Source organism: Bufo bufo, chromosome 9 (genome assembly GCF_905171765.1).
Source record: "Bufo bufo chromosome 9, aBufBuf1.1, whole genome shotgun sequence".
NCBI classification, from domain to species: Eukaryota; Metazoa; Chordata; class Amphibia; order Anura; family Bufonidae; genus Bufo; species Bufo bufo.
The window spans coordinates 41,369,990-41,395,412 of NC_053397.1; the positions used below are offsets into that span (position 1 = coordinate 41,369,990).

General features: G+C 45.0%; 1 protein-coding gene across 1 annotated transcript in view; it reads right to left on the minus strand.

Moving 5' to 3' along the window:
- ERC2 (ELKS/RAB6-interacting/CAST family member 2) overlaps positions 1-25,423 on the minus strand; it is a 944,454-nt gene that overhangs the window by 195,937 nt on the left and 723,094 nt on the right. Inside the window, exon 16 of the mRNA XM_040408024.1 lies at positions 6,366-6,431. Coding sequence (XP_040263958.1) covers positions 6,405-6,431 — 27 coding nt within the window. The 3' untranslated portion in view covers positions 6,366-6,404. The remainder of the gene's footprint in view (positions 1-6,365; positions 6,432-25,423) is intronic.

The window sequence follows — 25,423 nt, forward strand, 5'->3', positions numbered from 1 at the left end:
GCGACGGGTTAGACACTGCCATTATGCTTGAAATTCTCGGCCAAATGTATGATGTCACCACGCTGGCCGGAGTTTTGACGTCATCTCAGGCCGCGCAATATTTCACAATAGACCTTCAAGCAAGACGGCGGTGACCGGCCTGTTGTAAGCAAATGGACCAGATGCTGCGATCATGTATCAACGCGGCATCTGAGAGTTAGAATGATTGGGAGCCGTGCAATTGCCACTCCCTGTCATTGCACCCACTACTTAGGGTGGGTTCACATCAGCGTTATGTATTCCGTTATGGCTTTCCATTATTACATGGAAGCAGCCAAATTTGATTTTTAAATACTTCTCTCATCACTAGTAGTGATAATACAAAATGATGAGGGATAGTGTGATCCATTTTCTCCTAGAATGGTTGTGCTTGAACTGGAAACTATAACAAATGATCATTAACTAAGATATTTGACCTCCTGGATGTCAGTGTTCCAGTTAAAGAGGACCTTTCACCGATCCTGACATTGTGAACTAAGTATCGTGACATATACAGCGGCGCCCGGGGATCTCACTGCACTTACTATTATCCCCGGGCGCCGCTCCGTTCTCCCGTTGTCCTCTGGTATCTTCAGTCGCTTGGTTATAGTAGGCGGAGTCTGCCCTTGTTCTGTGGGCGTCTCCTTCTCCTAGGCTGTAGCACTGGCCAATCGCAGCGCAGAGCTCACAGCCTGGGAGAAAAAAAACTCCCAGGCTGTGAGCTCTGCGCTGCGATTGGCCAGCGCTGCAGCCTAGGAGAAGGAGACGCCCACAGAACAAGGGCAGACTCCGCCTACTATAACCAAGCGACTGAAGATACCGGAGGACATAACGGGAGAACAGAGAGGCGCCCGGGGATAATAGTAAGTGCAGTGAGATCCCTGGGCGCCGCTGTATATGTCATGATACTTAGTTCACAATGTCAGGATCGGTGAAAGGTCCTCTTTAATGGTAGAAACAGTTGGAAGTATACAGAATAAGAAAAAATATAACCTATAATTCAGCCACACATGGTGAGCTGTCTCAACAATATATTTGGTTTCCATCCAAAGTGGTGGTCTGGTGGTTGTCCCCAGTTCATATTCCTAGCCATGTTATGGATTCCCCGGAACAGGGCTGGACCAAAGTTTGGAGGAGCAAGCTTCTCTGATAGTAGCTTGGCTTATTGGCAGATCTCCAGCATTAAAACTATTATTTCTTTTCTACTTTAGAAAAACAAATGTGCCTTCAATGTCATATCCACACCTGCGAAGCTTCAAAAAGGAATGCTCCTTGATGATTTTTCATGGTTTGTAAAATGAGATTAATGCCAATACAGCACAGAGAATCAGAGGCCGTGGCATATGATACACACATGTTCATATGCTAAGACCTAGAGCGATGTCCACATCTTTACTTTGTGTGCCAGAGTAAAAACTGGATTGTTCAGTCCAACATACAGAGATATCACAATCAGTTCTTTCTGCAGGATCCTGGGTAAACCTACTGAATTACACAAGTTGATATAGTACAGGGAAAAAAGTTCTACGGGTTGTCCACGTTATTCTTTTGTTCTTTGTATGTTTCTAATTAAGCAAATGTAAGGGGTTTTCAATTCATTTACTTCTACAATTAGCTTCATATTCCTAATTAGCTGAGTGTCACATGACCTGTGATGTCACCCTGCTCTGATGACATTCTCTGTACAAGCCTGAGACAGCAGGAGGGAGCAGGTCAGCCTCTGTGCACAGAATGTCACTGTGAGCACGGTGGCTCAGTGGTTAGGACTGGTGCCTTGCAGCGCTGGGGTCCTAGGTTGGAATCTGACCAAGGACAACATCAGCATGGAGGAGCTTGTATGTTCTCCCTGTGTTTGCGTGGGTTTCCTCTGGGTACTCCGGTTTCCTCCCACACTGATAGTGAACTTAGATTGTGAGCCTCATTGGGGACAGTTGGATGCTAATGCCTGTAAAGCGCTGTGGAATATAGCAGCGCTATATAAGTGCATTAAATAAATAAATAAATAAAAAAGGCTGTGCTGGTTGGAGTGACAGGCCATGCCCCCTGCACTGCCGATCTGCTGAGCTGTCTCCCCTCCCACTGCATTCTTCAGCACAGTTTAACCCCTCCTACCATCAGCAGCACAGACAACTCTGAGCAGCTGCAGGGTTTCCTCTTCTCCAGGCAGTGCAGAGACAAATGCTGTGCACAGGATATTCCTTCCCTCCTAACCCTGCAGGCACAGAGTGACTTTCCTTGGTACTCTTCTGCTGGCTGCGAGGAAGTGTCTGCAGAGCATTACTGTAGTACTTTATAATCATGCTGTCGTTGCTGGAAATGAAATCAGTTCACCTCATGAGCCTCTTATAGATTTCTGTTTATACACAGCAGCCAATCAGAAGACGCAGGTCTGAACCAATGATTAATCAGGGGGGGGGGTGTTCTCAGACTACCTCATCCTTCCTGTACACACTGTAGCTAAGTTATAGTCACAGATCACAGCTCTGCCATAATGGAGATTAACAATGAACAAGATATAAGCAAATTAAATAGGAGGTAGGTACTGACTTAAATATTATGTTTGACCCCATGAGTGGACAGTCGATTTAACGGCCAAGGCTCTGATGATAACACAGGCATTTGTTTTCTAAGAGATCCAGACAGACACTGCTGGCAGATCCCAATAATTATACAATGATTATACAATGATTATACAATTAGATCCAGATACTTTTCTGTAATCTGATAACAATATTCTGATACCTTGCAAAAACACATGACAAAAACTAGTAATGCCTGATTTGCACATCCATGTCTGTGATGACAAGATCATCAAGGTTACTTTGTGAAGATGTCCATGAAGGAACATTCTGTCTGGTTTTTTCCCTCTGGACATGGCTAGGCGGAAAATTAGTTCCCAGAGCATCTCCCACCAATGGTCCATGGAAACCACGAACCACGAACCACAAACGGATGGCATCTGTGTTATGTCCGTGGTTTTTCACAGACTGTCTATAATGTATGTGAGGGATCCATAATTATGGAGAAAATCGGGCATGCTTTTGTGGTGCTACCACAGACCTACTGTCAATGGAGAACCACTGATGTTTAAGTACACACATTAAAGTAAATGTGTACGTGAGCTGTCCGTGAAGAACATGGATAGCAAACATCCATGATTCTCTGAGTGTGAAAGAGGCCTAAGATGGCGATTTTTTGCTGATGCGTACATTTACATAACAATGGTAGATTATGAAAGTAGGTAGACACCATTAGCAAAAACCCATTGTCTAAGTAGAGTTACTGTAGGACCTTGTCTTCATCAGTAGCTTGCTTATCTGCTACCTACAGAGCAATATAGCAAACTCCCAAATTTCCACATTACTGGATATTATCAAAGTAGCCCTATAATCCAGGAACCTTCATTTCCATGGTCATCAGACTCCACAGAACAAACTTACATTCCCTTTAACATTTGTGCCATCAAAATAACCTTTGGGTCCATTTATCATGGATGCCAGATCAGTTGAATTTCAGATTTCTACCATGTATTTAGGAAGGAACATGGTGACTACCTTTGAGGAAATAATTCAGGGAAACACAAGAAAACACAGATAAATGGGCAGTACCTTCAGAAAGGAGCTGAAAAATCTAACAGATGACTGTGATGGAGACTAGGTTGTAAAACAGGGCTATTAAACCACAATTTGTATGAGATCATTCTCCTGAGTAAAGTTTACCTATAGCTCACTGCAAACAACATGAAAGGAAGGAAAGGCTTTCAACAGATGTTCAGGATTTGGCTCTTGTCTCCACTTAAGTTTAAAGAACACTGGGAAAACATTGAGTGGCATCTTTTAAAGAGGACCTGTCAACTGGTGCAGAGCTTTTTCTATACTATCTAGAAAATATCAATTAACCAAATGCGAAAAGGTAAACCATTCTATGTATTATTTGTCTTTTTTGATGACACGATGAGGCAGGCACCATGCAAATTACTCCAACTGGTATGCAGAGTCCACCCTGTCTCTACGCTGCCTGCATTCAAACCTACATTAGCTCTATAGACAGATAACATGGATGGAGCAGGATCCAAGCAATGAGGAGATGGCTTTGATCTTCCTTGAAGGCAAACAAAAAGTTGGCAACTTTCCAGTTATTTTGATGGCTATGGTGAGAGATCCACTTTGAATTGAAAACAAAGAATTAAAGGGGTTTTCTGAGGCTCAGGTATTTATGGCCTATCCTCAGGATAGGCCATCAATTGCAGATAAGCAGGGGTCTGACTCCTGGGAACTCCAAAAATTAGCTGTTTGAGTAGGCCACAGTACTCCCATGAGCACTGTGGCTTTCTCGCAGCTTACCAAGTCAGAGTTGCCCATTGTGTGTGGTATCATGCCTCAGCTCCTTACACTTGATTGGGACTGAGCTGCGCCTAGGCCACGTGATGTCACTGGCCTAGGAAGAGGCCGCGGTGATTACTTGATCGCTGTGGCCTGCTCAAACAGCTGACCCTGCTGATCTGATATTGATGACCTATTCTGTGGATAGGCCATCAACATCAGACTCTCGGAAAAACGTAGATCTAGTGCCCCCTCTCCGTTTCTCCCCATCAGGCTTGATTTACCTGGTTGCAATGCTGATGTCAATTTAACATGTGACCTCTGCAGCCAATCACTTGCCTCAACGTTGAGGTCAGTGACTGGCTAAAGTGGTCACAAGTGGTCAATGTGACATCAGCATTGTAGCCGGATACACCAAGAACAAAGGAGAGAAAGGGAGTGGTGGAGCAGGAGAGTAGTGATGCATTTTTAATCTCAGCCCAATTCCCAGTTTTGTTGCTTTTCTTGGTTGGTTGTCGTACACATTAGATTCATTCCAGCTGGACCCCATAGATTTTGGGGAGAACAGCATCTGACATTTAATGTGTATGGGAGCCTCCCAGCTCGACATATCGGTCAGACAGTTGGAATTCAACATACCCAATCGTTTGGTTCTCAGGGAAGATAAGCCAACACCTGAGGTATCTGTCAGGAGCCAACTTGCCTCTCTACATTCAGGACACATGCATGCTGGGCAGAACTGAGCCTGCTTGTGTATGGGGAGGTCTGGAGGGACAGCTGTTAGCCATTAGCATGCGGCAGAAATATATGTTCAATGTATGCTTTAATGGTCACTAACTTTACATTAACCAATAGTACACGTGACCACAAGAAACTATGTAATATATTTTGTCAGTGAGAAAGGTCTAGTTCTCCTGTTATCAGCTGTGTACCAACCCACCGACCCCCCCTTCCCCCACGGCTAATTGCTTTTTACTTTGATAAATGCTTTTTTCACTGTCCAGTACAGGATCATCTCTGCATGAGGGTCATATTGTCCATGTCAGTGCAAGGCTATGGTGAGGAAGGGGGGGGGGGGGGGGGTGAGGAGGAAGCAAGGGGACACACACAGACAAGCAGGACTGCACAGCTACATAGGATGGCTATAGCTCATGACTAGTGCTTTATTTACAAAAATAAAGGTCAGTACTCTGTAATGTCTTTCATTATCCGGGGGCTGGTTCTTAGTGACTGTGAGACGGTTAGGAAGGAGATTTCTTCTACTTTCTGTAGCAGCTAGTCTCCACCCACCATGTTTTGAGAAAAACTGTTAAAAGTGCCAGATACAAGTGATATAATGGCCAGAAATCATGTTATTCCTAATGCGCACACACGGTGCTATTGGTTAATGCAAAGTTTGTTAAAAGCTTAGTGCAGTTTTATGTATTACATCCAGTTGGAGCAATATAGCATCATAATCATCATAATCATATAGCATCATAATCAATGAGACATACAAGTCATTAGACATATATAACAAGTAACTGAACACACAGACGTGTTGTCTTGGGCCTCGTGCACACAACAACGTTAGGCTAAGTTCACTCTTCAGTTATTTGGTCAGTTATTTCCATCAGTGATTGTGAGCCAAACCAGGTGTGGGTTAAAAACACAGAACAGGTGCAAATCTTCCCATTATACCTTATTTCTGAGTCGGCTTCACTACTGATTTTGGCTCACAATCACTGATGGAAATAACTAACCACATAACTGAAGTGTGAACTCACTTTTTATATCTCACAGATGTACGATATACAGAGTCTGGATAATATACAATTGCTCCATTGAATACTGTAATACAGATGCATTCTCCCCTTAAAAGGATTTTTTTAACTTCTGTACTACAGTGCCATATGGAAGCACCATATGGCGGCACATGGAATATCTACAACTCTATAAAGTGGAACCATAGGATGTCACGTGTGCATGAGGCCTCATATGTAACTGCAACACAGGTACAACATGCAAGCTAAAAGTGTTCCTTACCCAACAAAATAAAACTGGAACTTTGGTTTGCTGGAGCTGTTATGCCCATATGCCCTCCTCGTCGTCCTGAATGATCCATGAGAAGATCCACCAAGGTGTCAGCATAGGAATGCAGAGAAGAAAGACACATTACTATAACAAACACAAGCCCATTGTGCTACAGAGGTTAGTCCCTAAACAAGCCATTCGCGTCCCGTGCCCAACACAAACAGCACACTTTTTAGTTACCCCCTTTCCCCAAGATTGATCATGTTTTGTAACTTCAGACCCGGCTTCAAAGATGTTTGTTTGACATCAACAGGAGAACTTGGATACAACATTTAAAAAAACACCCGCCCAAAAAACGAAGAACAGTCCTCAGGTGCTCATTACATGCAATGGCCTCCTTTGTTGTATATCTGCTGCAGGGCAATGGGGCGATTGTTGTGTGAAGAAAAGGGCAGCCATGTAATAAAGATCTCATTGACAAACACTTAACCTTAATTCTCCATTCCAGCTCATGTTTAATGAGCAGTGCCCTGCCCTGATCCCCGTGGAGTCTGATGGAGAATACAGATGTGCCGCTTCTCTCCCCCGACTATGTTGAAGGGTAAAGATATATGGCGGTGTCAATATACTTTGGCTATAAATGCACACAAAAAATCCTATAGGACTAGAATCACACATGATGTTTTTGATACAGTTTTTAATGCAGTTTCCTTTCTCCTTTGGCAATGCCATGAGAGGAGAGGAAAGGAATGAGAAATGTAAAGGTCAGACTAAAACAACTTAAAGGGGTTGTCCAGTTTTAGTGAGAAACCAGTTAAGGTTGGGGAATACCTTGGAAGACAGAATAGAGCAAGGATGGCCAACCTGAGGCTCTCCAGCTGTTGCAAAACTACAACTCCCAGCATGCCCAAACTGCCTATAGCTACAGTGGGATGCAAAAGTTTGGGCAACCTTGTTAATCGTCATGATTTTCCTGTATAAATCGTTGGTTGTTACGATAAAAAATGTCAGTTAAATATATCATATAGGAGACACACACAGTGATATTTGAGAAGTGAAATGAAGTTTATTGGATTTACAGAAAGTGTGCTATAATTGTTTAAACAAAATTAGGCAGGTGCATAAATTTGGGCACCACAAAAAAGAAATTAAATCTTTTTGCAGAAATTACAGCCTCTAAACGCTTCCTGTAGGTTCCAATGAGAGTCTGGATTCTGGTTGAAGGTATTTTGGACCATTCCTCTTTACAAAACATCTTTAGTTCATTCAGGTTTGATGGCTTCCGAGCATGGACAGCTCTCTTTAAGTCACACCACAGATTTTCAATTATATTCAGGTCTGGGGACTGAGATGGCCATTCCAGAACGTTGTACTTGTTCCTCTGCATAAATGCCTTAGTGGATTTTGAGCAGTGTTTAGGGTCGTTGTCTTGTTGAAAGATCCAGCCCTGGCGCAGCTTCAGCTTTGTCACTAATTCCTGGACATTGGTCTCCAGAATCTTCTGATACTGAGTGGAATCCATGCGTCCCTCAACTTTGACAAGATTCCCAGTCCCTGCACTGGCCACACAGCCCCACAGCATGATGGAACCACCACCATATTTTACTGTAGGTAGCAGGTGTTTTTCTTGGAATGCTGTGTTCTTTTTCCTCCATGCATAATGCCACTTGTTATGGCCAAATAACTCAATTTTAGTTTCATCAGTCCACAGCACCTTATTCCAAAATGAAGCTGGCTTGTCCAAATGTGCTTTAGCCCACCTCAAGCGGCACTTTTTGTGCTTGGGCGGAGAAAAGGCTTCCTCTGCATCACTCTCGCATACAGCATCTCCTTGTGTAAAGTGCGCCGAATGGTTGAACGATGCACAGTGACTCCATCTGCAGCAAGATGATGTTGTAGGTCTTTGGTGCTGGTCTGTGGGTTGACTCTGACTGTTCTCACCATTCGTGGCTTCTGTCTATCCGAGATTTTTCTTGGTCTGCCACTTCAAGCCTTAACTTGAACTGAGCCTGTCGTCTTCCATTTACTCAATATGTTCCTAACTGTGGAAACAGACAGCTGAAATCTCTGAGACAGCTTTCTGTATCCTTCCCCTAAACCATGATGGTGAACAATCTTTGTCAGGTCATTTGAGAGTTGTTTTGAGACCCCCATGTTGCTACTCTTCAGAGAAAATTAAAAGAGGACGGAAACTTACAATTGGCCCCCTTAAATACTCTTTCTCATAATTGGGTTCACCTGTGTATGTAGGTCAGGGGTCACTGAGCTTACCAAGCCAATTTGAGTTCCAATAATTAGTTCTAAAGGTTTTGGAATCATTAAAATGACAACAGTGCCCAAATTTATGCACCTGCCTAATTTTGTTTAAACAATTATAGCACACTTTCTGTAAATCCAATAAACTTCATTTCACTTCTCAAATATCACTGTGTGTGTCTCCTATATGATATATTTAACTGACCTTTTTTATCGTAACAACCAACGATTTATACAGGAAAATCATGACGATTAACAAGGTTGCCCAAACTTTCGCATCCCACTGTATCAGCCCACAGCAGGGCATGGTGGGAGTTGTAGTTTTACAACAGCTGGAGAGCCGCAGGTTGGCCATGCCTGGAACAGAGCAGTAATTACCTAGCAGCTTCAGTGCCGAAGTCCCTCCGGTTCTCCTGGGCAGGCTCTGTTTACCCAGCTGCAGTGATGACATCATGTCGACAACACGTGACCGCTGCAGCCAATCACTGGGCTTAGTGGTACACTGAAGGGGGCAAGTGATTGGCTGTAACAATCATGTGTTGTCGATGTGATGTCATCGCTGCAGCTAGGTAAACAGAGACTGGCCGTGAGAATCGGAGTGGCGGTGCTGGATCTGCTAGGTAAGTACTGTTCTATTCTACATACCCCCCTTTTAAACCCCCTTAAAGACAACCTTTTTATTAATAATAATAATCTTTATATAGCACCAACATATTCCCCTTTACAATCAACTTTCTGTACACTATGATAAATAAGGTATAAAATTGTTACTCAGCAGTTTAGGCTAAGTACATATCTGCGGCCAGGAAAATACTGGCCCAAAAAAATGCCTGCATCAGTATTTTGACCAGCAGAACCAGCAACCTGCAGGATCCCTTATAGTCAATGTGATCCGACAGGGCCCAGTGGTGCCTGGCATATGCCTGAACTGACAAAGTCAGCACATCTACATACAGTACAGCTAGAAATACAACACAACCGTGAATGGTGCTTAACATAACAAAGCAAGCAAAGCATTCCAGAATAACTCCAACGCTGTGTGGCATCCCTTTCCCGTATACGTCACATGTATATGTTAAACGTGATGTGAACACAGCCTAAGCTGTAATAAGGGGTGTGTCTGACAATCAGGTTGTTGACTGTTTCCAATAACAAGCAGCAGAATTGTGAATGCAGCTCTGGATAACAGCACAGGGTAGAAGGCAGGTATTAGCACACGATAATGTAAGTAATGCAATGTGTTTCCAAACTTTTCTGTAGGATACATCTATTAGGCTAGGCTCATGTCTGCTCCTCTGCCGGAACAGACTGCTGTAATTGCCGTATGCGGCATAGCCGGACACTGGGAGGCCCACCGATTCCCCATTCACTATAATGGGATGGATCGGGTTTCCAGCATGAATGCTGGCTTCCTGCCGGAAAAATACTGTTCATGCTGGAAACCTGCAGGAAACCAAACGAATCCGGTTGTGTTCCGCTATGGCGGATATGGAAATTTCGGTAGTCCACTTCTCTGCTGGAATAGACTAAAGGCAGGCATGCTCAACCTGCGGCCCTCCAGCTGTTGTAAAACTACAACTCCCACAATGCCCTGCTGTAGGCTGATGGCTGTAGGCTGTTCGGGCATGCTGGGAGTTGTAGTTTTGCAACAGCTGGAGGGCCGCAGGTTGAGCATGCCTGGACTAAGGGAATACCGGAAGGCAGATGTGGACGTAGCCTATTACAGATAATTTGTGTATACCATTTATTGCATATCAGAGTACATATATGTCCTATGACTGACATGAGACCTACAAGAATGTAACGCTGAGCCCCAGGAGGGTCTGGTTAATGGTTTTACCACCGAGTGGAGATAAAACGCTTGTAAACCTCCAGACTGGAGTCCTATAGCTGCAGCCCGCCCTCCCCCTTCCCTTCAGACTGGAGCCATACATACAAATCCCTGTTTAATAGATTTCTTATATTTATTGTGCACCCACATATTCCACCGCTATACAGAGGCCATACTGTACTCACCGTAGTGACCCCCAACTCACAGGTTAGAAATGCATTGCTTACTAAAATATATACGTTCATCTCCATGACAAGGCTTTGCCAATTGTCCCCTAAGGCCAACAAACAATGTCCAGTCACTCAACAAACACGTAAGCACTGTGTGAACAGGGGTGAACAGGGGACGTGCTGCCAATAATAAGAAAACTGCACAGGGACGAACAATCGCGTTAATGATCATTCATCCCCCATTTGCAGTGACTGCTGCATGTAAATACAAGTAATGAGTGCCGACTGACATGCTGTTATCACTGATTGGCACTCGTTACCTTGCAGAATATCTGCTCATGTAGGACCCTAAGGCCCCTTTCACACGGGCGAGTATTCCGCGCGGGTGCAATGCGGGAGGTGAACGCATTGCACCCGCACTGAATACCGACCCATTCATTTCTATGGGGCTGTTCACATGAGCGGTGATTTTCACGCATCACTTGTGCGTTGCGTGAAAATCGCAGCATGCTCTATATTCAGCGTTTTTCACGCAACGCAGGCCCCATAGAAGTGAATGGGGTTGCGTGAAAATCGCAAGTATCCACAAGCAAGTGCGGATGCGGTGCGATTTTCACGCACGGTTGCTAGGAGACGATCGGGATGGAGACCCGATCATTATTATTTTCCCTTATAACATGGTTATAAGGGAAAATAATAGCATTCTTAATACAGAATGCATAGTACAATAGCGCTGGAGGGGTTAAAAAATAATAAAAAATGATTTAACTCACCTTAATCCACTCGTTCGCGCTGCCGGCATCTCCTTCTGTCTTCATCTTAGCTGTGTGGAGCAACAGGACCTTTGATGACGTCACTCCGGTCATCACATGATCCATCACCATGGTAAAAGATCATGTGATGGATCATGTGATGACCGGAGTGACATCACCATAGGTCCTGTTGCTGCACAGCTAAGATGAAGACAGAAGGAGAGGCCGGGCTTCGCGATCAAGTGGATTAAGGTGAGTTAAAAAAAAAATTTTTAACCCCTCCAGCGCTATTTTACTATGCATTCTGTATTCAGAATGCTATTATTTTCCCTTACCCTAAGTTCACACCTGAGCGTTTTACAGCGCGTTCCTACGCGCTGTAAAACGCTCAACAAGGAGAAACCAATGCTTCCCTATGGGAATGGTTCTCACCTGGGCGTTTTACAGCGCGTACGATCGCGCTGTAAAACGCCCGACGCTCAAACAAGTTCTTGAGCTTCTTTGGGGCGTTTTGTCGCGCGTTCCTGTACATAGACTTTCGGGAACGCACGACAATGGGCGTTCGCTTGTCTCTGTATGCGCGATTGTAAACGCCCGTACAATCGCGCATACAGAGCACTCCTTTCAGAACGCTCAGGTCTGAACCCAGGGTTATAACCATGTTATAAGGGAAAATAATACAATCTACAGAACACCGATCCCAAGCCCGAACTTCTGTGAAGAAGTTCGGGTTTGGGTACCAAACATGCACGATTTTTCTCACGCGAGTGCAAAACGCATTACAATGTTTTGCACTCGCGCGGAAAAATCGCGGGTGTTCCCGAAACGCACCCGCACATTTTCCCGCAACGCCCGTGTGAACCCAGCCTAAGTCATGTGTTTATCTTGGTAAGGCTACTTTCACACTGGCGTTTTGGTTTCCGTTTGTAAGATCCGTTCAGGGCTCTCACAAGCAGTCCAAAACGGATCAGTTTTGCCCCTAATGCATTCTGAATGGATAAGGATCCGCTCAGAACGCATCAGTTTGCCTCCGTTCCGCCTCCATTGCGCTCTGGAGGTGGACACCAAAACGCTGCTTGCAGCGTTTTGGTGTCCGCCTGACGATGCGGAGGCAAACGGATCCGTCCTGACACACAATGTAAGGCAATGGGGACGGATCCGTTTTGACTGAAACGATGCAAAACGGATCCACCCCCCATTGACTTTCAATGGTGCTCAAGATGGATCTGTTTGGCCAATGTTAAAGATAACACAAACGGATCCGTTCTGGATGGATGCATGTGGTTGTATTATCGCTGCGGATCCGTCTGTGCAGATACATAACGGATCCGCACCAAATCTGAGTGTGAAAGTAGCCTAAGCTGGCAGGGGCAGACTGGGAACGTAAAGTGGCCTTGGAAAAGAGTCTAAAAGTGGCCCCCGTAGTGTAGGCAGGTCCAAATTGACAGAAGGAGGGGCAACACAAGACGGCAGGGCCAAGTGATGTAGGTGCTGGCAGCAATACCGCAGTGCAGCACTAAATACCACCTCAGCAGAACCAAATACCGCCACCCCCGCAGCAGTATTCAATTGTATCATCATCCTGAGGATGGTGGCACAGTTGAATTCAGGAGGGCACCTGCGGGTTCTGGCCAGATGCCTAAGTACCTGATGCTCCTAGCATGAATTAATGCTGAGAGCATCAGATTGTTATACGCAGTACCCAGCCGGCAGCCATGAGGAAGACTCGGGCAGCCTCCTGGGCATCTGCCCACCGGGATATTTTCCTATGAGGTCTATGGCCAATCTGCCCCTGTAAGCTGGGGTGGGAAAGGTTCTGCTTGTGCCCAAGACAGGGGTTTCAGAAGGTGTCCCCTCAGGTCTCCGGTTACAGCAGGCACTTTTCACATGGTAAAAAACTGATGCCATTCCCTCACTAATGCAAATCGGACCCCTGCACCTACAGCACTGCCATCAGCTCTGCCGGCCTTTATGTCCTGGAATGACAGCTCCTTTAAATGTACTGCACCTCTGTAAAACTTAAAGGGGTTGTGTGAAATTAGAAGAATTATATATTTTTTTCTTCAAAAAACAGCTCCCCTCTTGCTTTGTCTGGTATTGCAGCTTAGCCTCATTGCCTGTATTCAGTTAGCTCCCTCTGCTGGTGGCTTCAGGAAACTGATAGGACAGTGTCACAGAAAGCAGGAGAAGCAGTGGTGTAACTTTTTAATATGTTGAATTGCTTAGGCTCTGATCACATGAAGTTTAAGGTCTACATCAGAAGTATATTACGAGATGATCTTCCAACACATACCTCCGACGGAAGGCTGCGACATAGCCTACTCTATAGGATGACACTGGCACATGTCACTGATATGCTTCTATTGTAAAACAAAAAACTATACTGCACAATGGATTTTTTTTTTTACTGCATTCTTTTCTTTTCTGCTATTCCTTATTGCACAAAAAACTGTACAAAAGGATATACCTGGTTGACCATGGAATGGAGCCCAACAGTGCCTTATCTTGTACTGACTAACAGCTTGTACTATAATACAGAACTGCATTGACAATGTGAAGGCTTCAGAGCTGAAATCTCTCACTCTTCCTTGCTAACTCCATATCTTCACCATATATAAATTTGCATTCTGGGAAATGGCCTGTTTCAAACTCAGTGAGAGCTGTGTAAAAGTCCAAGAGGTTTCCTGATATCAAAATATAGTTTTTCCCCCCCAAAACAGCTCCACTCCTCTCCATGGGCTGCGTCTGGTATTACACCAGAAGATCCCCCTAGTGGTGGCTACTGGCAGTCGCTATAACAGTGTCAAGTTGCACGGTGGAAACAATTCAGTGCCATAACCCATAGAAGTCTTGTGTCCTGCCTCTATGGCAAGTGTGCCAATGATAAGGATGAACTGTGCTATGGTAAGGGAGAGGTGCTGCAGGGCAAAGCATTGTGGGAGGACAGATACGAACGGGATTTAAACACAAAGTTCTAAGAAACTATCCATGTGATATAGAAATATTGTCATCCTGCCCGACCTACCGCTGTATATGATACCACACAACGCTGTGTATTCAGAGACTGGCGCTGCATGAAACCCAACCACTAACTACGCCGTGCAGTTATTAATTATGATTGAAAGAGACAGCAACTGGAGCCTCTGTCGACCGGCCGCCAGTACCGCTGGTGTTACTGCCGCTCGCACACAACAGCTCCCTCATGTCAATGATTATTACAAAACAGATGTTAGGGAAGTATGTCAGCGGGCGCTCTACTGAAGTGGAATATTCTGACAGTCCAGCAGCGAGGAGGATAGAATCTCACATGTGCAAATCCCATACAGGTTCTGGGTCTGATCACCGAGCCGAATGGCGAAATGGCTGCGTGACGAGTTCCTGGACTAAAAAAATCAGGGGGACTCTGCAACCAAACGATAACTATGATTAAAAACACCTATACTGCAAACCTGAATGCAATAGAATAAAGATTTAAAGATTTTTTTTTAACTGATGACCTATCGCCAGTGAGAAGCACTGGCGAGCGCAGTAGCGCCGCGGCCTTCTCGCAGCTTAGCCTAGGTCAAGTCACGACACGTTCATGGGTCACATGGCCTAGGCGAAGCTCAGCCCCATTGAAGTGAATTTACTTAATAACCTGATGAAGGGGACGCTTTGAGCCCCGAAACGCGTTGTTTTATGTATATACGGTATCTATGAAATAAAGAAGATTTGATCTCTAAAGAACTGCTCCACCAGTGATTTTGCCCCTGACCAGAACTTCCCTTCCTACGAGCTGTGATACCAAGCACAGCCGCTATACAATGGATGGTACTGTGCTTGCTGATCTTAGAGCACTACTGTGAGCGTCGCTGCCTTCTCAAACCGAGGATCGGCGAGGGTCCTAGGTGTCAGACCGCCACAATCAGATAATGATGACCTCTCCAGTAGACAGGTCATCAGTTAAAAAACCTCGAAAATCCTGTTAAGTTCGGGACGCAGATATTCAAAATTGAAAATGTCACAAAATAGGGTGTTGTGACTTTTTGCATTTTTCTGACATTTTGCATTTTTACACTACTTACTGCAGTTTTGAAAAGTAGGTGAGAATGTGGCCATGATTTAAAGAGGTTGTGCCAGGTTTGAAGGTTATTACTAGGGATGAGCAAATCGACTTTGGATGAAATATCCGAAGTCAATTCACATAAAACTTTGTTCCAATACTGTACGGAGCAGGAGTGGTACCTTGGAACAGAACCCGAGTTCGGGAAATGTTTTTTACAGTAGAAATTGATTGATGAAGTTATTATGTGGAGTCTCGCGAGACTTTGCCAAGTAATAACTTCAGCTCATAGGAGCCAATACATTCTAATACTGTACGGAGCTCCTCCCTAGTTATTACCTATCTAAAAGACATCGGGAACCGACCACTGAGATCCCCATCAATCCCGAGAATGATCTGATGGAGCGGCAGGTTGTGCATGTCCCCTGCTGCACTTTTCATTCTCTATGGAACTGCCAGAAGTTGCAGAGTGCTGTACTCCACTATCGCCAAAAGTCACATAGAGAATGAATAGAGCAGAAGGGCACATGCTTGACCTGCCGCTCCATCAGATCAGGGGAACGGGACCCCCATTCTCGGGATCTGTGGGGGTCTCAGTGGTAGGCCCCTTAGCAACCACTCATTATCCCATCTCCTGTGGAAAGGGGATAACCTGAAAACTTGGCACAACCCATTTAAGCCACATTTAGCAGCTGCAAATATTGTCCCAAACTTACTCCAGTATTAGGCCTCTTTCACATTTGCGTTGTCCGGATCCGGCGTGTACTCCACTTGCCGGAATTACACTCCGGATCCGGAAAAACGCAAGTGTACTGAAAGCATTTGAAGACGGAACCGTCTTCCAAATGCGTTCAGTGTTACTATGGCAGCCAGGACGCTATTAAAGTCCTGGTTGCCATAGTAGGAGCGGGGAGCGGTGGAGCGGTATACTTACAGTCCGTGCGGCTCCCGAGGCGCTCCAGAATGACGTCAGAGCGCCCCATGCGCATGGATGACGTGATCCATGCGATCACATGATCCATGCGCTTGGGGCGCCCTGACGTCACTCTGGAGCGCCCGGGGAGCCGCACGGAAGGTAAGTACACTGCTCCCCCGCTACACTTTACCATGGCTGCCAGGACTTTAGCGTCCCGGCAGCCATGGTAACCATTCAGAAAAAGCTAAATGTCGGGTCCGGCAATGCGCCGAAACGACGTTTAGCTTAAGGCCGGATCCGGATTAATGCCTTTCAATGGGCATTAATTCCAGATCCGGCCATGCGGCAAGTGTGCCGGATTTTTGGCCGGAGCAAAAAGCGCAGCATGCTGCGGTATTTTCTCCGGCCAAAAAACGTTCCGTTCCGGAACTGAAGACATCCTGATGCATCCTGAACGGATTTCTCTCTATTCAGAATGCATTAGGATAATCCTGATCAGGATTCTTCCGGCATAGAGCCCCGACGACGGAACTCTATGCCGGAAGAAAAGAACAACGCAAGTTTGAAAGAGCCCTAAAGGGTGTAACATTTCTAGTTTATGGACTGACTGACCACAGTGTTTACACCAGACTATGGACTGACTGCAGCGTTTACACCAGACTATAGACTGACCACAGTGTTTACACCAGTCTATGGACTGACTGCAGCGTTTACACCAGACTATAGACTGACCACAGTGTTTACACCAGTCTATGGACTGACTGCAGCGTTTACACTAGACTATGGGCTGACCTCAGCATTTACACTAGACTATGGACTGATCGCAACGTTTCCACTAGACTATGGACTGACCACAGTGTTTACACCAGACTATAGACTGACCACAGTGTTTACACCAGACTATGGACTGACTGCAGCGTTTACACTAGACTATGGGCTAACCACAGCATTTACACTAGACTATGGACTGATCGCAACGTTTACACTAGACTATGGACTGACCACAGTGTTTACACCAGACTATGGACTGACCACAGTGTTTACACCAGACTATGGACTGACCACAGCGTTTACACTAGACTATGGGCTGACCACAGCATTTACACTAGACTATGGACTGATCGCAACGTTTACACTAGACTATGGACTGACTGCAACGTTTACACTAGACTATGGACTGACCTCAGCATTTACACTAGACTATGGACTGACCCCAGCATTTACACTAGACTATGGACTGACCGCAGCATTTAGACTAGACTATGAACTGATTGACCGCAGCGTTTACACTAGACTATGGACTGATCACGGAATTTACATTAGACTTTGGACTGATCACGTTTACACTAGATTATGGACTGACTGACCACAGCGTTTACACCAGACTATGGACTGACCACAGCGTTTACACCAGACTATGGACTGACCGCAGCTTTTACACCAGACTATGGACTGACTGCAGCATTTACACTAGACTATGGGCTGACCGCAGCATTTACACTAGGCTATGGACTGATCGCAACGTTTACACTAGACTATGGACTGACTGCAACGTTTACACTAGACTATGGACTGACCGCAGCATTTACACTAGACTATGGACTGACCACAGCATTTACACTAGACTATGGACTGATCACAACGTTTACAGCAGACTATGGACTGACCACAGTGTTTACACTAGACTATGGACTGACCACAGTGTTTACACCAGACTATGGACTGACCACAGCGTTTACACCAGTCTATGGACTGACTGCAGCGTTTACACTAGACTATGGACTGACTGCAGCGTTTACACTAGACTATGGACTGACGGCAGCATTTACACTAGACTATGGACTGACCTCAGCATTTACACTAGACTATGGACTGACCCCAGCATTTACACTAGACTATGGACTGACCGCAGCATTTAGACTAGACTAGGAACTGATTGACCGAAGCGTTTACACTAGAGTATGGACTGATCACGGAATTTACATTAGACATTGGACTGATCACAACGTTTACACTAGATTATGGACTGACTGACCACAGTGTTTACACCAGACTATGGACTGACCACAGCATTTACACTAGACTATGGACTGACGGCAGCATTTACACTAGACTATGGACTGACCGCAGCGTTTACACTAGACTATGGACTGACCTCAGCATTTACACTAGACTATGGACTGACCCCAGCATTTACACTAGACTATGGACTGACCGCAGCATTTAGACTAGACTATAAACTGATTGACCGCAGCGTTTACACTAGAATATGGACTGATCACGGAATTTACATTAGACATTGGACTGACCACAGCGTTTACACCAGACTATGGACTGACTGCAGCATTTACACTAGACTATGGACTGACCGCAGCATTTACACTAGACTATGGACTGACCGCAGCATTTACACTAGACTATGGATTGACCGCAACATTTACACTAGACTATGGATTGACCGCAGCGCTTACACTAGACTATGGGCTGACCGCAGCATTTACACTAGGCTATGGACTGATCGCAACATTTACACTAGACTATGGACTGACCGCAGCATTTACACTAGACTATGGACTGACTGCAGCATTTACACTAGACTATGGACTGACCGCAGCATTTACACTAGACTAGAGACAGACTGACTGACTGCAGTGCTTTCACCAGACTGTGGACTGACTGCAGCATTTACACCAGACTATGAACTGACTGGAGCATTTACACCAGACTATGAACTGACTGCAGCATTTACACCAGATTATGGACTGATCACAGCATTTACACTAGACTATGGACATACTGACTGACTGCAGTGCTTTCACCAGACTGTGGACTGACTGCAGCATTTACACCAGATTATGGACTGATCGCAGCATTTACACTAGACTATGGACTGACTGCAGCATTTACACTAGACTATGGATTGACCAGAGCGTTTACACTAGACTATGGGCTGACCACAGCATTTACACTAGACTATGGACTGACCGCAGCATTTACACTAGGCTATGGATTGAGTACAGCATTTACACTAAACTATGGACTGACCATGGCATGACAGAATTTATATTAGACTATGGACTGATCACAACCTTTACACTAGATTATGGACTGAGTGACCACAGTGTATACACCAGTCTATGGACTGACCGCAGCATTTAAACTAGACTATGGACTATCTGCAACATTTACACTAGACTATGGACAGACTGACTGACTGCAGTATTTACACCAGACTGTGGACTGACCGCAACATTTACACCAGACTATGAACTAATTGGTCACAGAGTTTACACTAGACTATGGACTGATTGACCGCAGAGTTTACGCCAAACCATGGACCATCCACAAAGTCGGACAAAGAGCAACTGTGGCAGGTGGAGATTAGTGTGACAGCAGCTGACAGGAATGCAGCTCAGGGACACCTTCATTCTCCAAGAAATATTTAAAATTGAAATTATGGGAGCCCCTCCACATTTTTTGCCCAGGGGCCTCCACCGAGCTTAATCTGGCCCCTCATATAACTCTGGAATAGAACTCCAGGTGAGACACTGAACATATCCATAGGATCTCACTGACCCAGTGAATGCCAAGAGAATGTATTTACAGCATACCCTGGGCCAGTACGCCATCCCTTCACTGTATGAAACAGTGTAGTAGACTATAGTATTCCATGCACAACAATATAGTAAATGGAATATACAACTTGCTACACTTTTTTTTTACAATGGGGTCCTATAGAACAACATTTGCTATTGTATATCTATAGAGCTGCATATCTTTGTTGAAAATATTGCCCATATATAACACTGATCAAAGGCTTAAATGCAATATGCACAGCACCTTACACATATAACAACAGATAAGCTGCGTAATACACCTAACTATGGGAATGTAGCGTACCACACATTACTATGTGTGTGTAGTGTAAGGGAAGGAATTGATGTTCATGTGGCCATTTCAAGTTTTGTATAAATTCCAATTATATCTGTCTTCCAACAACGCCATGCCTGGCAGTGCTTTCCCCAACACGCTCCTCTCCCCAGTCACTGTCTCAATCGGTTCTACAATTACTATAAAGGTAGGGGGCTTCCCATACTCTCCGACACTGTCAGAGTGTCTACCAGCAGCCGCCACTAGAGGGAGCTAACAGTATCCAGTGAATGTGTCTAAACCAGGTATGCTCAACCTACGGCCCTTCAGGGGCTGTCCAGGCATGCTGGGGGTTGTATTTTTGCAATAGCTGGAGGGCCACAGGTTGGGCATCTCTGGTCTAAACTGTTACCAGGCACAACAAATGGACCGTGGAGCAGTTTTTATTTTATTTCTTCTTCATAGTTATATGTATTACACTGCAAGTCCATAATCAACATCATGGACCTATCATCTCTCCTGACATGTCTGTTTTGGTTAATACCTGCATTCCCCATGAAATAATGCAGCACTCTGCACTGTGCTATTCCTCTGTTATTCCTCCCAGAAATGTATGAATAATTTGACTACTTGGTGTTTCCATTCATTTGTCAAATGGGACGTGTCCCTATACAATAAGCACAAATTGGGGAGTGTCGGACTGAGTAACACCCAGCTATTCATTTATTGAGAAATTTCTAGGAGGAGCAACAGAGTAACTGCATAATGCAGAATAAAAAAAAAAAAGACATAATCCAGGATTATTATTTCACGGCGAATGCAAATATTTACTAAAATGGACAAGATGTTGAAGAAAGACACCATTAATAACATGAACATAATGAACATGTTTTCAAAAAATGTTAAAGGGCTTCTGTCACCCCCCATTTAGCAATTTTCAGTTTCGGACATTAGCTATTTGCTAATGTCAGTTGAGTCCATATATATCACTCTTACCTGTCTCTGTGCTGTAATTTCTTAAAAAATCGTACTTTTATAATATGCAAATTACTTCACTACCAGCAAGTTGGGCGGTTACTTGCTGGTAGCCTCCGCATCCTCGGTCTATAAACACGCCCCCTCCTCCTCTTGATAGACAGGGCCAGCGAGCGTTCTCCTCCTCCCGCTGTCTGCCCATGAAATTCCGCGCCTGCGCCGTACCGGTCCTCATTCGGCGCAGGCGCTCTGAGAGAAGGACGCTCGCTTGCCCGCTCCTTCCTCAGTGCGCCTGCGCCAATTTCGTCACACTGCACCCGGAAGAGAAGACTGCCGGCACAGCGATAATCGTCAGTCTTCTCTTCCGGGTGTAGTGCAACGTCATCGGCGCAGGCGCAATGAGGAAGGAGAGGGCAAGCGAGCGTCCTTCTCTCAGAATGTGGACTGGTACGGCGCAGGAGCGGGATTTCATGGGCAGACAGGGCCAGCGGGAGGAGGCCCTGTCTATCAAGTAGAAGAGGGGGCGTGTTTATAGTCCGAGGATGCGGCGGCTACCAGCAAGTAACCGCCCAACTTGCTGGTAGTGAAGTAATTTGCATATTATAAAAGTACGATTTTTGAAGAAATTACAGCACAGAGAGAGGTAAGAGTGATATATATGGACTCAACTGACATTAGCAAATAGCTAATGTCCGAAACTGAAAATTGCTAAATGGGGGGTGACAGAAGCCCTTTAAGGTCTGCAGTATTTCCATCCCTTCAATATATGTGCCCTCCTCTACTTATTTGGTAAAATCCCACCCCAACTATCGCAGCCGCTCATAAAGAACATATCTCTGTTCACAGCGCAGCTTTCACATCAAGTCTAGAAATAGTTCCACAAAGCCGCAGGGAACAAGACTCAAATATTGGACAACGTGAATTTATATAATATCGCTTAGAACAACATCCCAGTCCTAAACCTTTCCAAGCCAATATATATTTATTTCTTTTTCTTTTTTTACAAAGCTAATCCAGTTTGTGCTTGACTAAGTCCTGTGGCCTGTTCCTCAGTGGGTGTCTTCTGGAGGAAAGAAAGGTTCAAAAGGTTAAAATAAATGTAACACGTTCTCACTGCTCGGCTATCCCACAAGTGAGACCTCTAAAATAACAAGAAGAAAAAAAAAACATTCCTCCATAATCAGCGGATGATACTTCTCTGCTTCTAGTCCAAATTCTGTTTTGCATTTTATTTTGGAACATTTCTCTGCCCACCCTTATTCATCCAGTATTTCCTAAGCCTGCTATAATGAGACAAGAACTGAAGGCCAAGACACGAGAATATCAGTAAATCAACTCCGACAAAATAAAAAAGTATTTGAAACATATGTATATTTAGAATTTTGCTGAGTTAAATAGTCAAGGGCAGAACAATCGGACTTTCACATTTCAAAGGTGCTGCCCAAAGTATATTATCACGATGAGTTCTCCAGGTGTCGTGATCTGCTGTATGGAGGAGTTGGTATTTGCATTTTTAAAGGGATTATCCCATCAGTAAGTTAACCATATGGTACATGACAATCTCTTTCTAACAAAGCTAGAACCAGCCCTGTACCTCCCATGGATCCAGAGATCTCCCCATTCATTGCTCTGCTAGATTTATATCAAGCTGGCAGCTCAGGGGGCGTGTCCTGTCTGCCAGTGGCGTAGCATGGGTTGCCAGCACCCGGGGCAAGCCAAGTATTGCGCCCCCCCCAACCCGTGACCACGTCCCTTTTGTAACACCACAGATAACACAGTGATAACTCTCTGAGTACAGATAATGTAGTAGATGGGTGTGAGGCCCCAGAATTCAGAACACGCACAGTGTGACCTGAAGTCTGGGGCCAGGATGGGCCAAATTCTATATCCACCCTCCCATCACTACAGAACATACAGGGTAATACAGCGCCACATACCTCTTACATCCAGTGATGTCTACTTTGATGTAGATATTCTCTTTCCTCATCTTCTCCTTTCAGACCAGACTGACATTTTTCAACCATTTCTCGTCTCTGCAGTTTGACAACAAAAAAATCTTAGTTTACTACTTTCCCATCATCCTCCCAACTTCTGGACAAATCATTCTACCACCCCCAATACTCTGCCTGCTGTGCTCCCCAATACTATACTGCAGAAACAGATAAACCCCCTGATAACACTAGTACCACACAGATAATGCCCCCTTCAATAATTATTGGCACACACTGCCCTAAAATAACTGTGCCCAGCAAATAGTGCCCCTGACACTAATAGTGTAAACATAACGTCCCCCAAAAATAATTGTGGTAAGCTGATACTGTGCCAAGGTGCCCCCACAGTAATAGTGCTCCCAAAAGTCCAACTAATAGTAATAATTCTCTGCTAGAGCACACATGGTAGTAATAGTGCTCCTACAGTGCCCCCAACATGTCCCCACTGTGCCCCTGAAGTAATAATGCTCCCATAATGCCCATACTAGTAATCATGTTCCCCATGGATCCCCAGTAGTAATAAAGCCCACCATAATGCCTCCCATTAGTAATAATTCTCCTTATAATGTGCCAGTGCAAAAAATATCCCCTTTTAATGCCTCCAGTTGAGCTAATGTCCCCATAGTGCCCCCATAATGTGCCAGTATAAAATACCACTATATAGTGCCCCCAGTAAATGCCCCCACAGTGCTTCTCTCCCCCTTCCTCCTAGTGCCCCCCATAATTTACTAGTATAAAATGCCCCATATATAGTGCCCCAGTAGATGACCTCAGTGTCCCCCATAATTTGCAAGTATAAAATACACCTTCTTAGTGCCCCCCGTAGATGACCCCATAGTACCTCTCTCCCCCCTTCCCTATAGTACCCACCATAATGTGTCTCAGTATAAAATGCCCCTATACAGAGCCCCCCATATAACATACCCCTTCATTGTGGCCTCAGTAGAAGCCCCCATAGTGTTCCTCTCCCCCTTCCCCCATAGTGCCACCCAATAATGTGCCAGTAAGTGCCCCCATAGTGCCACCCAATAATGTGCCAGTAAGAAGTGCCCCCACAGCGCTCCTCTCCTGTATTGTGCCATATAAAAAAAATAAACACTTATACTTACCTCTATCAGGCTGGCAGGGATGCAATGCAGGCCTCTTCCGGCCTGTGTCCCGCGTTGTACGGCTCAGGTGGCGCAATGACATCATTGTGCCGCCTGCCCTGGCCTTTGATATAAAGAAAAGACCAAACAGCAGGTGGCGCTATACAGATACATTTTATTGGATAACTCAGTGGCTATACTAAATTTATAATAAGATGCAATAACAAAAGTATTCAGTTCCAGGTACTGCTTTGAAAAATGTAGATTATTTTTCATGGGATAAACCCTTTAAGGTGCTTATTAGTGTGGTCTTAAATGTAAAGGTGGCCTCACATGAGAGGGCTATAGTACAGCTATAAACATGTACGGTATGCTTGGTTTGGCTGAGAATGCAATAGGAAGAGGCAAAAAAACCTTTGCCAGGCCTCTCTCATGTGGGAGCAAATGGTGGGGCATGTTGGAGTTATTCATTTCTCCACAACTGGCACCATACACATTAGATCACGGGTGCACAACCTGTGTCCCAGGGACCACGTGAGGCTCACAATGCCATTCTATGTGGTCCCCAACCATCTAGACCAGAATAGATAAGGAGAGACACAAATACTAATGGTGCCCTGTGGGTTCCCATACATCAGAAGAATGAGGACCCCACCTCTGCCCTCCTGCCTTGCACCCATCAGCCTAACATCAAGGACACCCCACTTAACATCAGTCAGGAGCCCCAGAAAATTCTGAGTGTTCCCCAAGAAAAAAAAAGGGTGCACTCGCATCATTCACTTCATGGCCCTAGGGAGCATTGACGTGAGGACAGCCACCATAAACGACCACCACTCCTATCACTACAACTACCACTCCCCACCTCCCAGCTCTCTCTCTTTCTGGGTTGCTGCACATGCATGTATCCTTTCTGGTGTGCTGACTGGGAAGAAATGGACCCAAATTCTCCTGATAGGTGTGAGTCCTGGAAGGTGCACCTGAGATTCTTATATGCCATAAATGTGTCACATGGTAATACCCATTAAGTTTTGTTATGGCCCTTGGGAATTCTTCAATAAGGACAATATGGCCCTTGGGCCAGAAAATATTTAGCAATCCTGCATCAGATGGTCAGAGTTTTCCAATGTGTAGCATCAGCTTTAGGCTCCATGCCCAGAACCTGCACAACGACACACAGTG